This window comes from Entelurus aequoreus, linkage group LG28 (genome assembly GCF_033978785.1).
Source record: "Entelurus aequoreus isolate RoL-2023_Sb linkage group LG28, RoL_Eaeq_v1.1, whole genome shotgun sequence".
NCBI lineage: Eukaryota > Metazoa > Chordata > Actinopteri > Syngnathiformes > Syngnathidae > Entelurus > Entelurus aequoreus.
Window position 1 is genome coordinate 1,363,003 of NC_084758.1, and position 14,081 is coordinate 1,377,083.

The window sequence follows — 14,081 nt, forward strand, 5'->3', positions numbered from 1 at the left end:
TACATTTTTCAACCACTTGTGGCAGTAATGACAACATCAAGCAGATGAAGTCTGGAGCTAAATTTTATCGCAACAACTATGAATAAAGTGGTAAAGCTGTCATTTAATTTGCATTTTAATTGTATTGGCAGTTTAACAAATATACTTAATATAAATTATTATTAAGTTTGGAATGTATTTTTATTCAATTTATTCATTTATATTTAGAGTAAGATAACTAATTTAGTGTATTTGAGTGGGCCCCTCTGTAGTGGAAACATGTATATATATATATATATATATATATATATATATATATATATATTAAGGTTTTTTAATCAATCAGAAATATCAAGCAGCTAAAATGTGCCAAAAATGGATAAGTGTGGAGAGAGTGTTTTGCATTTTCCCATCATCCCTTATAATGGATTTAAATTGGTTTTGACTTTTTTATGCTGATTAGACGTTTTTTTTATAATACCCACAAAGTTCAATGAGCAGGGCGTGTTATGTCTGACCATTTTTGTTGAATTTTTGTGCTGGTTGAATTTTTTTTTCTGCACCATGACAAGGGAAGGTTGTTTGGATTGGGTCATACAAGTAATTGCTGTGCACATATTCAGATTTTTGGTACAATTAATGGCCACTAACTTGAGTGACTTTTTTTGTTGGTCACCAGATAGTGACAGAATGGCAGCTATCAGACCTCTGACTATTTGTGAATGATATAAAACCGCCCGGCCAAACTGCTTGTGGACTCTTGCTGTCTCACGGGCCAAATTGTAGACGCTGTAGTTTAGTGGTTGTGCTTAAGAACTGTATGTGACAATATTACAGTACATTACATATGTTATTTTTTGTTAAAGCTATACTGTGTCCCGCAACCCTGAGAGGGACAAGCGGTAGGAAATGGATGGATGGACTATATTGTGTGAAACAAGTGTAAAGGTGAACTGGGTATTATTTCATGTCTTAAAGGCTCTAAAAATGTCTAAAAGGTTATTTAGAAGGTTGTAAACAGTATTTTTAATGGTTTAACAGTGAAAAAATATATGTTTTATAAATAAGAATTTCTATTCCATAGAAATTCACTTATCACGGTCAGGTCCGGAACCAATTAACAGTGATAAACGAGGGACGAATGTAATTTAGACATGTCACCTGCCGCAGTGGAGGCGGGTATGTGCGTGACATAGGGGTGGTGGTGGAAGCGCGGCGGGTTGTCGTTGATGTCGGCCACCGTCACGGACACGGTGGCTGAGCTGGACAAGCCCTGCGGCTGCCCTCCGTCTGTCGCCACCACTAGCAGCTGGTAATTGGCTCGCTCTTCGCGGTCCAGCAGGGAGCTGGTGATAATCTGTCCGGTCGCTGGGTTGATGGAGAACTGGCCGTGGCCGCCGCTCAAACTGTAGCTGTTGGGGAGAAAAAGCAGAAGGTCACCATGTCATCAAAGAAAGAACTCCCACTTTGAGCTGATAACATCTTTTTAGGACCAGTTTTACACTCAACTTTGCCATTGTTTTCTTTTCTTTTGTCAAAACTATCATATCAAATTATATATACATATACAGTGTGTGTACATACAGAATATATATATGCACATATATACACACAAATGTATATACATACATAAATACATATATAATAATAATACTGTGTATATTATATACATAAGTCACATATATTCATATATATATACCTATATAGTATATGTAAATATATGTACACATATATGAGTACATATATGTATATATGTGCATATATATATGTATACATGTACATATATACTGTACATATATACATACTTATATATATATATACAAAAATACACATATACAGTATATACATACACACATAAACTGTATATGCACATATATACATATACATACTTATAAATATACATATACTGTATATACTAGGGCTGCAACATCTAATCGATTAACTCGATTACAATCGATTATAAAAATAGTTGGCGATTAATTTAGTCATCGATTCGTTGGATCTATGCTATGCGCAGAGGCAATTTTTAAATGTGTTTTATTTTTTATAAACCTTTATCAATAAACTGCAACATGTACAAACAGCTGAGAAACAATAATCAAAATAAGTATGGTATGCTGTTTTTTTCAATAAAATACTGGGAAGGATAAAAATGTAGTTTGTCTCTTGTATCCGATTGTTAACCGATTAATCGAAGTAATAATCGACAGATTAATCGATTATCAAATGAATCGTTAGTTGCAGCCCTAATATATACATACACACATATACTGTATATACACATAAACATGTATACATACATATATACACACATTTATCATTTTAATTTTTTTTACAAACTAATGAAATGATGTAAAGCCAATTCAGCTCCCTAATTATTGACATAACATGAGCGCATATGACACGTTTAAAAGCTGTTCTTGTGACTGTTAAAGTGTGTAATAATGTGCCACAGCGTCTTTTACAGGGGGCATTGTTTCAAACTCCAATAAAATAGCTACAACTAAAAAAAAATGTAAAAAATAAAAATCTTCCCAAGCAGATTTATTTCACAATGAAGGAGAAGATTTAGCGCTTGTTCAGCGGCGCCTCTTCCACACGCACACACGGCCCCTCCCTCCCTCCACCTCCTCTGTTCTTTTCCTCTGTATGCCCCTAATGTCAAAGTAAGTGGATTGTACTTTTTCAAAAGTGTATTAATGTAGCAATACGGTTGTTAAAGGTTAAGGATTGATGTGCTTTCTGATCATTTGTGAGGGCACCAAAGGGACTTCTGTGTTGGCATACTGACTAGGAAGGAGAGGTTGCAGTTGTTTACTCTAGGAGTCGGGCAGGATCCAGACACAAACATGCATAAATGTACCTTTTTCTTTTTTTAACATGCATAAATGTACCTTTTTCTTTTTTTAACATGCATAAATGTATGTTTTTCTTTTTTAACATGCATAAATGTACCTTTTTCTTTTTTTAACATGCATAAATGTACCTTTTTCTTTTTTTAACATGCATAAATGTACCTTTTTCTTTTTTTAACATGCATAAATGTACCTTTTTCTTTTTTCAACATGCATAAATGTACGTTTTTCTTTTTTTAACATGCATAAATGTACGTTTTTCTTTTTTTTTTTAAAAAAAGCCCCCCCGTGCCTCCTCCTCCTCCTCTTCCTCCTGCTCCTGAGGCGGGACACAAAAATCGAAGGCTCAGCTGTTCAAAGGAAAACTTGCCAGACTGTGAGAAAGTACTAAGTAACCCCTGCTGGGGACAACTGGTACTGTCATGCACAATTAGCATCCTCATTACGGTGCTACCCCCCAATGTGTGCCCAATAAGACCTGAGTCAACATGGCAGGACTAAACAAGCCTTTTAGTCACTCCAATCATCTTTATTTGTTGACTTGAATAATCATTTGCAGCTATAGATTATTTTAGTAATGAGTAATCTATCGATTAATTGGATCAATTAATCCAGTAATTGGATAAAAAACACTTTATAGCCTCAATGTGTATGAATATATAAATATTTTTATATCAATCTCCATTACCTTTTATTTACTTTCTTTGACCTTTTATTTACCTTGTTTTACTTTCTATATTCCTTGTTTACCTTTTAATTATCTTCTATCTTATTTGACCTTTTATTTAACTTGATTACCTTTTATTTATCTTCTATCTTATTTGACCTTTTATTTAACTTGATTACCTTTTATTTATCTTCTATCTTATTTTACCTTTTATTTAACTTGTTTACCTTTTATTTAACTTCTTTTACTTTTTATCTACCTTCTTCAACCTTTTGTTTACCCTGTTTTACTTCCTATATTCCTTTTTATACCTTGGATTTACCTTCTATCTTATTTGACCTTTTATTTACCCTCTTTGACCTTTTATTTAACTTCTTTTACTTTCAATATTTCTTTTTTTTAAACCTTTTATTTACCTTCTATATTCCTTGTTTACCTTTTATTTATCTTCTATCTTATTTTGCTTTTTATTAACCTTTTATTTACCTTCTATTTAACTTCTTTTACCTTTTATATACCTTCTTTGACCTTTTATTTACCTTGTTTTACTTCCTATATTCCTTTTTTTTAAAACTTTTTATTTACCTTCTATCTCATTTTACCTTTTATTTAACTTGTTTTTCTTCTATTTACCTTCTTTGACCATTTATTCACCTGTTTTACTTTCAATATTTCTTTGTTTACCTTTTATTTAACTTATTTATTACCCTTTTACCTTATTTTACTTTTTATATTCCTTTATTACCTTTTAACTTTTTTTTAACCTTTTATTTACCTTCTATTTAGGTTATTTTACCTTCTTTGACCATTGTATTTACCTTGTTTTACTTTCTATATTCTTTTTTTTTTTTTACCTTTTATTCAACTTCTTTTCTCTTTGATGTATCTTCTTTTCAACTTCTTTTACCTTTTACTTACTTTCTATTTAACTTATTTTACCTTTTATTAACCTTCTTTGACCTGTTATTTACCTTGTTTACCTTAATTTACCTTGTTTTACTTTCTATATTCACTTGTTTACACTTATTTACCTTCTATCTAACTTATTTTACCTTTCACTCACCTTCAAGTTACCCGTTTCTACCTTTTTTGACTGTCTTTAACCCTGTTTTATGTTACTTTATCTTTTATCTATCCTCTTTTGCTTTTTCAAAGTGGAATATTTGATAAAAGTGTCAATAAAGCATAACATTTGTTTTGATTCATTATTATTTTTTGAGCTTTGAGAGTTTAAAAAAAGAAAAAATCCCAGTAAAATTATCAGGAAACCAAACTTAAAAACAATATAAATAATAATCTAGATAAACGTCTTAAAAACAATAATAATAATAATCTAGATAAACGTCTTAAAAACAATAATAATAATAATCTAGATAAACGTCTTTAAAACAATAATAATAATAATCTAGATAAACGTCTTAAAAACAATAATAATAATAATATAGATAAACGTCTTAAAAACAATAATAATAATAATCTAGATAAACGTCTTAAAAACAATAATAATAAAAATCGATACACGTCTTAAAAACAATATAAATAATAATCTAGATAAACGTCTTAAAAACAATAATAATAATAATCTAGATAAATGTCTTAAAAACAACAATAATAATAATCTAGATACACGTCTTAAAAACAATAATAATAATAATCTAGATAAACGTCTTAAAAACAATAATAATAAAAATCGATACACGTCTTAAAAACAATATAAATAATAATCTAGATAAACGTCTTAAAAACAATAATAATAATAATCTAAATAAACGTCTTAAAACAATAATAATAATAATCTAGATAAATGTCTTAAAAACAACAATAATAATAATAATCTAGATACACGTCTTAAAAACAATAATAATAATAATCTAGATCAACTTCAGATCAATGCGTCAATTATTCGTTTTTTTATTTTTTGTTGTTTTTTGTTTGTTTGTTTATGTCCTTTTTGGCAAAGAAAACATTTAGTTTTTGGAAAACACACAAAACATGCAATACTTTCCCCCCAAAATCTTTCAGAGTGGAATATTTGATGTGAAATAATTGGAGTCAATAATTCATAACAACATTGACTTTGATTGATTATTTTTTGAGCAATGATAGTTTAAAAAATCCTATTAAAATACTCAGGAATCCAAAAGGGCCCTTTTACAAAATTGTTCAAAATAAGTCATATATTATTCATATTTTTTTACTTTCAATTGTAATTTTTCTTTGTTCTTTTGTTTCTCCGTTTTATGCTCATTTGTCATAGAAAACGTTGTTTTTTTATGTGGCAAATACACACAATATGGAATATTTTGACCCCAAAAATATATCAAAGTGGAATATTTGATGTGAAATAAGTTAATAATTCATAACATTGATTTTGATTCATTTGTATTTTTTGAGCAATGAAAGTTTTAAAGAATAAAAGTGTTATTAGAGTCAACTTTGCAACTTTTTCTTGTTATTTTTCATCTGTTTGCTCTTTTATTCCACTGTATGTTTTTTCTTTTGTAATATTATTCAAATGTTACAGAAATGAGCTGCGGGCCGCACCGTGATTGAAAAAGTTGTAGAAAGAAAGAAAGGTGTACCTGATGACCGCGTTGAGGCCCACGTCGGCGTCAGAAGTGTTGACCAGCATCACATCCGTGCCGGTGGGCGCGTCCTCGGCGATGGTGGTGTGGAAGGAGGAGGAGGAGAAGAGCGGGATGTTGTCGTTCATGTCCTCCACCAGCACCGTCACCCTCCCTGTCCCGCTCAAAGGAGGAGAACCTGAAGGAAGAGGAGGAGTTCATCACATCAAAGCCCATCTTCCATGAGGTCTGTCTAAGACTTACATCCTCATCTCGTGGACAGCATGACGTTTTCAGGTCAATGACCTTTATTTATGTCTTGAATGAACCACTGCACAGCATTTACTTTTATGACCCAATGCAAACAACCTTCTCTAGTCATGGTACAAAAAAAATGAAAAATCTGAATCAACAAAATGTCAACAAGCATGGTCACTAAACTTTGTACATATTATGAGAAAAATGGCAATTTACCATAAAAAAAATACATCCATTTATATGTAAATCCCTTACAAAGCATGATGGGAAAAATGCAAACCCCTTTCCCCACACTTATCCTTGTTTGGTGCATTTGAACTGCTTGATATTTCTGATTGATCTTTAAGGAGGTCCTCACGGAAGTAAACAAGGTAGAATTCCAACTTTCACATACTTTTAATAGCCACTTATATTAATCATATTATATCTATTACATTAAAGGCCTACTGAAAGCCACTACTAGCGACCACGCAGTCTGATAGTTTATATATCAATGATGAAATCTTAACATTGCAACACATGCCAATACGGCCGGGTTAACTTATAAAGTGACTTTTAAAACTTCCCGGGAAATATCCGGCTGAAACGTTGCGGTATGACGTATGCGCGTGATGAAGTCAGAGTAACGGAAGTTATGGTACCCGTAGAATCCTATACAAAAAGCTCTGTTTTCATTTCATAATTCCACAGTATTCTGGACATCTTTTGCAATTTGTTTAATGAACAATGAAGGCTGCAAAGAAGACAGTTGTAGGTGGGATCAGTGTATTAGCAGCGGACTACAGCAACACAACCAGGAGGACTTTGTTGGAGCGCTAGCCGCGCTAGCCGCCGACCTCACCTTGACTTCCTACGTCTCCGGGCCGCCAAACGCATCGGGTGAAGTCCTTCGTCCTTCTGCCGATCGCTGGAACGCAGGTGAGCACGGGTGTTGATGAGTAGATGAGGGCTGGCTGGCGTAGGTGGAGAGCTAATGTTTTTAGCATAGCTCTGTGAGGTCCCGTTGCTAAGTTGCTAAGTTAGCTTCAATGGCGTCGTTAGCACAGCATTGTTAACCTTCGCCAGCCTGGAAAGCATTAACCGTGTATTTACATGTCCACGGTTTAATAGTATTGTTGATTTTCTATCTATCCTTCCTTCTATCCTTTATTTTTTTGTTTCTATATGCAGTTAAAGCACGATGCTATCACGTTAGCTCGTAGCTAAAGCATTTCGCCGATGTATTGTCGTGGAGATAAAAGGCACTGAATGTCCATTTTGCGTTCTGGACTCTCATTTTCAAGAGGATATAGTATCCCAGGTGGTTTAAAATACAAATCTGTGATCTACAATAGAAAAAGGAGAGAGTGTGGAATCCAATGAGCCAGCTTGTACCTAAGTTACGGTCAGAGCGAAAAAAGATACGTCCATCACTGCCTCTCAAGTCCTTCACTGTAACGTTCCTCATCTACGAATCTTTCATCCTGGCTCAAATTAATGGGGTAATCATCACTTTCTCGGTCCGAATCTCTCTGGCTCCATTGTAAACAACGGGGAATTGTGAGGAATACTAGCTCCTGTGACGTCACGCTACTTCCGCTACAGGCAAGGCTTTTTTTTATCAGCGAGCAAAAGTTGCGAACTTTATCGTCGATTTTCTCTACTAAATCCTTTCAGCAAAAATATGGCAATATCGCGAAATGATCAAGTATGACACATAGAATGGATCTGCTATTCCCGTTTAAATTTTAAAAAAAATCATTTCAGTAGGCCTTTAATATTACTTTATTGCATTATTATTATATATATATTCACTTTACATGCCCTCAACCAAATGTGTTTAGTCTCAAGTCAGCTACACATTTATCAGGCTATAAATGAGTAACGTGACAACTTTTCCACAAACAGCAGCTCTGCACCGTGAACCAGGACCAGGACCAGGACCAGGACCAAAACCATGGCACTGGCTTCTTGTAAACAGCCAATGCTCGTTGGGGTTCAGATCTTTTGAAGACATAAGGGAGCATTATTTGGCACAGGGAAACATTCCTATTTGTTTTGATTTGCTGCCAGTTCTTCATTATGAATGAATGATTGACAACGTTGCCTTGGCTGTGTATCTAAAAAGCAGTGATTGAAATATCCATACCAGACACGTTAGGAATGGAATCTGTTTAGCAATCAAAATTCAACGGCTGGGCTGCATTTCATGTCGAACAAGCAGAATACGCCTTGCTGATGTTTTCAGGCCTGAAAGTCATCAAACGTCTGTGGTCCACAGAAGATGAGCTTTGTTTACTAGAAAGTGGCTTCACCCTTTGGTTTGGCTCACAAGACGCCAGCGGTAATTAGAACGTAAAGAACCCGGTTCCTGAGGGGAAATACAGTCAACATTCCTTCAAGTTCCCTTGCCAATAGTTCCTACTAAATATGGACAGTGTTGACTTGCACCTTTGCAAATATTTAGGAGGATGGACAAGTGCTTGGATGTACACAAGGAAGTGCTCAAAGGCTCTTAGATCTGCCAAAAGTCATGCTGGCAAGAGATTAGTTAGTGCGTCCTTTGCTGCGTCGCAGATGATCCCTTTAACTGATCCCAGTCTGTGGCGCTTTAGCACCGCCAAAGTGTGTTTGGCACCCGGACTCTTTTTCAGCCCAGACCAGCTGCTGAGCGCTCAGTGGCATCAAAGTAGAGACATAGTACCTGCTTGTTTGGGAGTCTGCATCCCACACATTTACAATGGAACCTCCATTTACAAACTATTTGTTGTTTTCCACTCTACTAATCAGCTGCATCCCACAGTCAATACACATATTTACACAAACTATTAGTTGTTTTCCACTCTACTAATCAGCTGCATCCCACAGTCAATACACATATTTACACAAACTATTAGTTGTTTTCCACTCTACTAATCAGCTGCATCCCACAGTCAACACACATATTTACAATGGAACCTCCATTTACAAACTATTTGTTGTTTTCCACTCTACTAATCAGCTGCATCCCACAGTCAATACACATATTTACACAAACTATTAGTTGTTTTCCACTCTACTAATCAGCTGCATCCCACAGTCAACACACATATTTACAATGGAACCTCCATTTACAAACTATTTGTTGTTTTCCACTCTACTAATCAGCTGCATCCCACAGTCAATACACATATTTACAATGGAACCTCCATTTACAAACTATTTGTTGTTTTCCACTCTACTAATCAGCTGCATCCCACAGTCAATACACATATTTACAATGGAACCTCCATTTACAAACTATTTGTTGTTTTCCACTCTACTAATCAGCTGCATCCCACAGTCAATACACATATTTACAATGGAACCTCCATTTACAAACTATTTGTTGTTTTCCACTCTACTAATCAGCTGCATCCCACAGTCAATACACACATTTACAATAGAACCTCCATTTACAAACTATTTGTTGTTTTCCACTCTACTAATCAGCTGCATCCCACAGTCAATACACACATTTACAATGGAACCTCCATTTACAAACTATTTGTTGTTTTCCACTCTACTAATCAGCTGCATCCCACAGTCAATACACATATTTACAATAGAACCTCCATTTACAAACTATTTGTTGTTTTCCACTCTACTAATCAGCTGCATCCCACAGTCAATACACATATTTACAATAGAACCTCCATTTACAAACTATTTGTTGTTTTCCACTCTACTAATCAGCTGCATCCCACAGTCAATACACACATTTACAATGGAACCTCCATTTACAAACTATTTGTTGTTTTCCACTCTACTAATCAGCTGCATCCCACAGTCAATACACACATTTACAATAGAACCTCCATTTACAAACTATTTGTTGTTTTCCACTCTACTAATCAGCTGCATCCCACAGTCAATACACATATTTACAATGGAACCTCCATTAACAAACTATTAGTTGTTTTCCACTCTACTAATCAGCTGCATCCCACAGTCAATACACACATTTACAATGGAACCTCCATTAACAAACTATTAGTTGTTTTCCACTCTACTAATCAGCTGCATCCCACAGTCAATACACACATTTACAATGGAACCTCCATTTACAAACTATTTGTTGTTTTCCACTCTACTAATCAGCTGCATCCCACAGTCAATACACACATTTACAATAGAACCTCCATTTACAAACTATTTGTTGTTTTCCACTCTACTAATCAGCTGCATCCCACAGTAAATACACATATTTACAATGGAACCTCCATTTACAAACTATTTGTTGTTTTCCACTCTACTAATCAGCTGCATCCCACAGTCAATACACATATTTACAATGGAACCTCCATTTACAAACTATTTGTTGTTTTCCACTCTACTAATCAGCTGCATCCCACAGTCAATACACATATTTACAATGGAACCTCCATTTACAAACTATTTGTTGTTTTCCACTCTACTAATCAGCTGCATCCCACAGTCAATACACATATTTACAATGGAACCTCCATTTACAAACTATTTGTTGTTTTCCACTCTACTAATCAGCTGTATCCCACAGTCAATACACACATTTACAATGGAACCTCCATTTACAAACTATTGGTTGTTTTCCACTCTACTAATCAGCTGTGTATATCTTTTCTCGCCACTCGCCAATATCTGTCTGTTTTGCTTATCAATATGTGTCCAAAACAGCAAAGCAACCAGCCTGGAAAGAAGGAGGGATTTGCTGTGGACTTAAAAAGGATTATTTGCGAGGAGTACGGCAATGGTGCACAGATTGCCAAGCAAATAGGAATGAAACACGTCCACATTGCAACTTCTGTAAATAAGGAGGTTTATACGGTTGCTGACTTTGCCAAAGAGGTGAAATATCTGCGCAAGGGAGAAGACAAAGTGCAAAAGCAGCTCAAAAAACAGTTTCTGGTGTGGATGAATGAGAAGCAGCTAGCGGATGCTAGCCTTTGTGACGCTATCATTAGAGAAAAGGCTGGCCATTTCTATGGCAACTTGCTGTGTAGAGGTGACCATGCTGGAACACGCACGCAACAACAATCTCGGGCGCACCGTGGGTGGTCTGAAAAGTTCAAAAAGTGGACCGGGACGCAAGCGATGAAGGATTGCTAGTGTGTGCTAACCCTAGCAGTGATGAAGCCACTGCTCTTTTCCAACTACCAGTCTTCTAAAAATGGCAAAAACATTCGCCGACTTAAGGTAAAAAGGATTAGCAACATGGTTGTTAACGTTTTTGGAGAGCACTAAAGGGACTTTTATGTGTGTGCATGTTGACAAGTTAGCTTGCTGTTGTGGTCGTGTTTGGATAAAAAAAGACATTGTTGAGCCATTTGTATGTTGGTTTATTACAGTGTCCTCAAAGTGTGCTTTTTGCACCAAAAGAAGGACTTTTGTGCTGGCTAGAACCAATTATTCATGTTGACATCGATTCTCATGAGGAACCATGCTGCAGCATACACACTTTTCCGTTTATGAACCATGTTCAAGAACCAAGTCAGCTCATTAATCAAGGTTTGTTTGAATGTTTTCCACTTTACCATCCCACAGTAAACAAAAACATGTACATTAAAAACTCTAAAATGTCCTCTCTCTCTCTGTATACACATATACATACATTTATATATATATATATGGATGGATGGATATATATATATATATATATACAGTACAGGCCAAAAGTTTGGACACACCTCCTCATTCAATGTGTTTTCTTTATGTTCATGACTATTTACATTGTAGATTGTCACATGAAAACTATGAATGAACACATGTGGAGTTATGTACTTAACAAAAAAAAGGTGAAATAACCATGTTTTATATTCTAGTTTCTTCAAAATAGCCACCCTTTGCTCTGATTACTGCTTTGCACACTCTTGGCATTCTCTCCATGAGCTTAAAGAGGTAGTCACCTGAAATGGTTTTCACTTCACAGGTGTCATAGTTTTGATGTGACAATCTACAATAGTCATGAAAATAAAGAAAACACATTCAAATGAGAAGGTTTGTCCAAACTTTTGGCCTGTATATATATATATATATATATATATATATATATATATATATATATATATAAAAATCACTTCATATTCTCTACTGCTCCCTAGTGTTACATATCTGAGTTATTGTGCAGAAATATGGGGAAATAACTACAAATGTGCGCTACATTCGTTAACCGTGTTACAAAAAAGATCAGTTATAATAATACATAATGTTGGATTTAGAGAACATACAAACCCTTTATTTTTTAAGTCAAAAATATTAAAGTTTGGTGATTTGGTCAAATTGCAAACAGCTAAAATGATGTACAAAGCAAACTATGACCTGCTAGCAAAGAATGTACAACAATTCTTCTCAACTGAAGAGGAGAAATATAACCTTAGAGGAAAATCTAATTTAAAACATTTATATGCACGTACAACACTTAGAACTTTTGGCATATCAGTATGTGGAATTAAATGATGGAATGGATTAAGTAAAGAAGTTAAAAATTGTACTGATATGATCCACTTTAAGAGGTTGTTCAAAATAATAGTGCTTACAAAGTACAAAGAAGAAGAATTATGAGAAATACTTCCAACCTTATTGAAAATATGATATTCTTCATCTCAGTATGTTAATAATGACTGAATTAATTAATTACATATTACAAAACTATTGTGTATACTAATTCATAGATGTTATTTTTTTTTATATAAAAAGGTCAGTAAATGATGTATATATTTGTAAACGCTTTGAAGTGGGAAAGGGGTTAGGATTAAATACATTTTGCTTCTTCCTACTCCTTTTTGGGCATGATGTAAAGTGAAATGATATGATATTGTGTGATGTATTATAATGTAAATGTGTTCACGTTCCAAATCAACTAAAGAAAGAAAAACACATAAAGTACCTCAAACTTTTGCGACACAATTCCATTCAAAAGGATGCAAAAGTTTCTAGAAAGTAAAAACCTATTGGTATTGTTCATTATCAATAATGCTAATTCTATTGGTATTCGTATTGCTCCATTTTTAGTGTAATAATGCTCATTGTCATTTCTGTATTATTTTTTCACTAACTGCTTATTTGCTATCACTTTTACCATCATATTTGTACATGTCCTATTTGCTGATGTTGCTCTGTTGTTGTTGTTGTTGTTGTTGTTGTGTTTGCTGTTGTTGTTGTGTTTGCTGTTGTTGTTTTTGTCTCTCTGTCTAATCCCCCTCTTGTCCCCACAATTCCCCCCTCTGTCTTCCTTTTTCTCTCTCTATCCCCTCCTTCTCCGGCCCGGCTGCACCAAATGATAATATAAATACATTTAATAAAGTCAAAATACAAATAAGGCAACAAGAGAAGTATCCTACACTTCTCTTTTGTAAAGTCAATCTGAACATCCGATATGGGCATCTACATCTACTATATGATCATCTACATCTACTATATGATCATCTACATCTACTATATGATCATCTACATCTACTATATGATCATCTACATCTACTATATGATCATCTACATCTACTATATGATCATCTACATCTACTATATGATCATCTACATCTACTATATGATCATCTACATCTGCTATATGATCATCTACATCTACTATATGATCATCTACATCTACTATATGATCATCTACATCTACTATATGATCATCTACATCTACTATATGATCATCTACATCTACTATATGATCATCTACATCTACTATATGATCATCTACATCTACTATATGATCATCTACATCTACTATATGATCATCTACATCTACTATATGATCATCTACATCTACTATATGATCAT

General features: G+C 34.4%; 1 protein-coding gene across 1 annotated transcript in view; it reads right to left on the minus strand.

Annotated features, from left to right (window-relative positions):
- fat4 (FAT atypical cadherin 4) overlaps window positions 1-14,081 on the minus strand; it is a 190,440-nt gene that overhangs the window by 35,375 nt on the left and 140,984 nt on the right. The window contains exons 7-8 of the mRNA XM_062039710.1: window positions 6,084-6,264; window positions 1,141-1,391 (exon numbers count right to left, since the gene is read on the minus strand). Coding sequence (XP_061895694.1) covers window positions 1,141-1,391; window positions 6,084-6,264 — 432 coding nt within the window. The remainder of the gene's footprint in view (window positions 1-1,140; window positions 1,392-6,083; window positions 6,265-14,081) is intronic.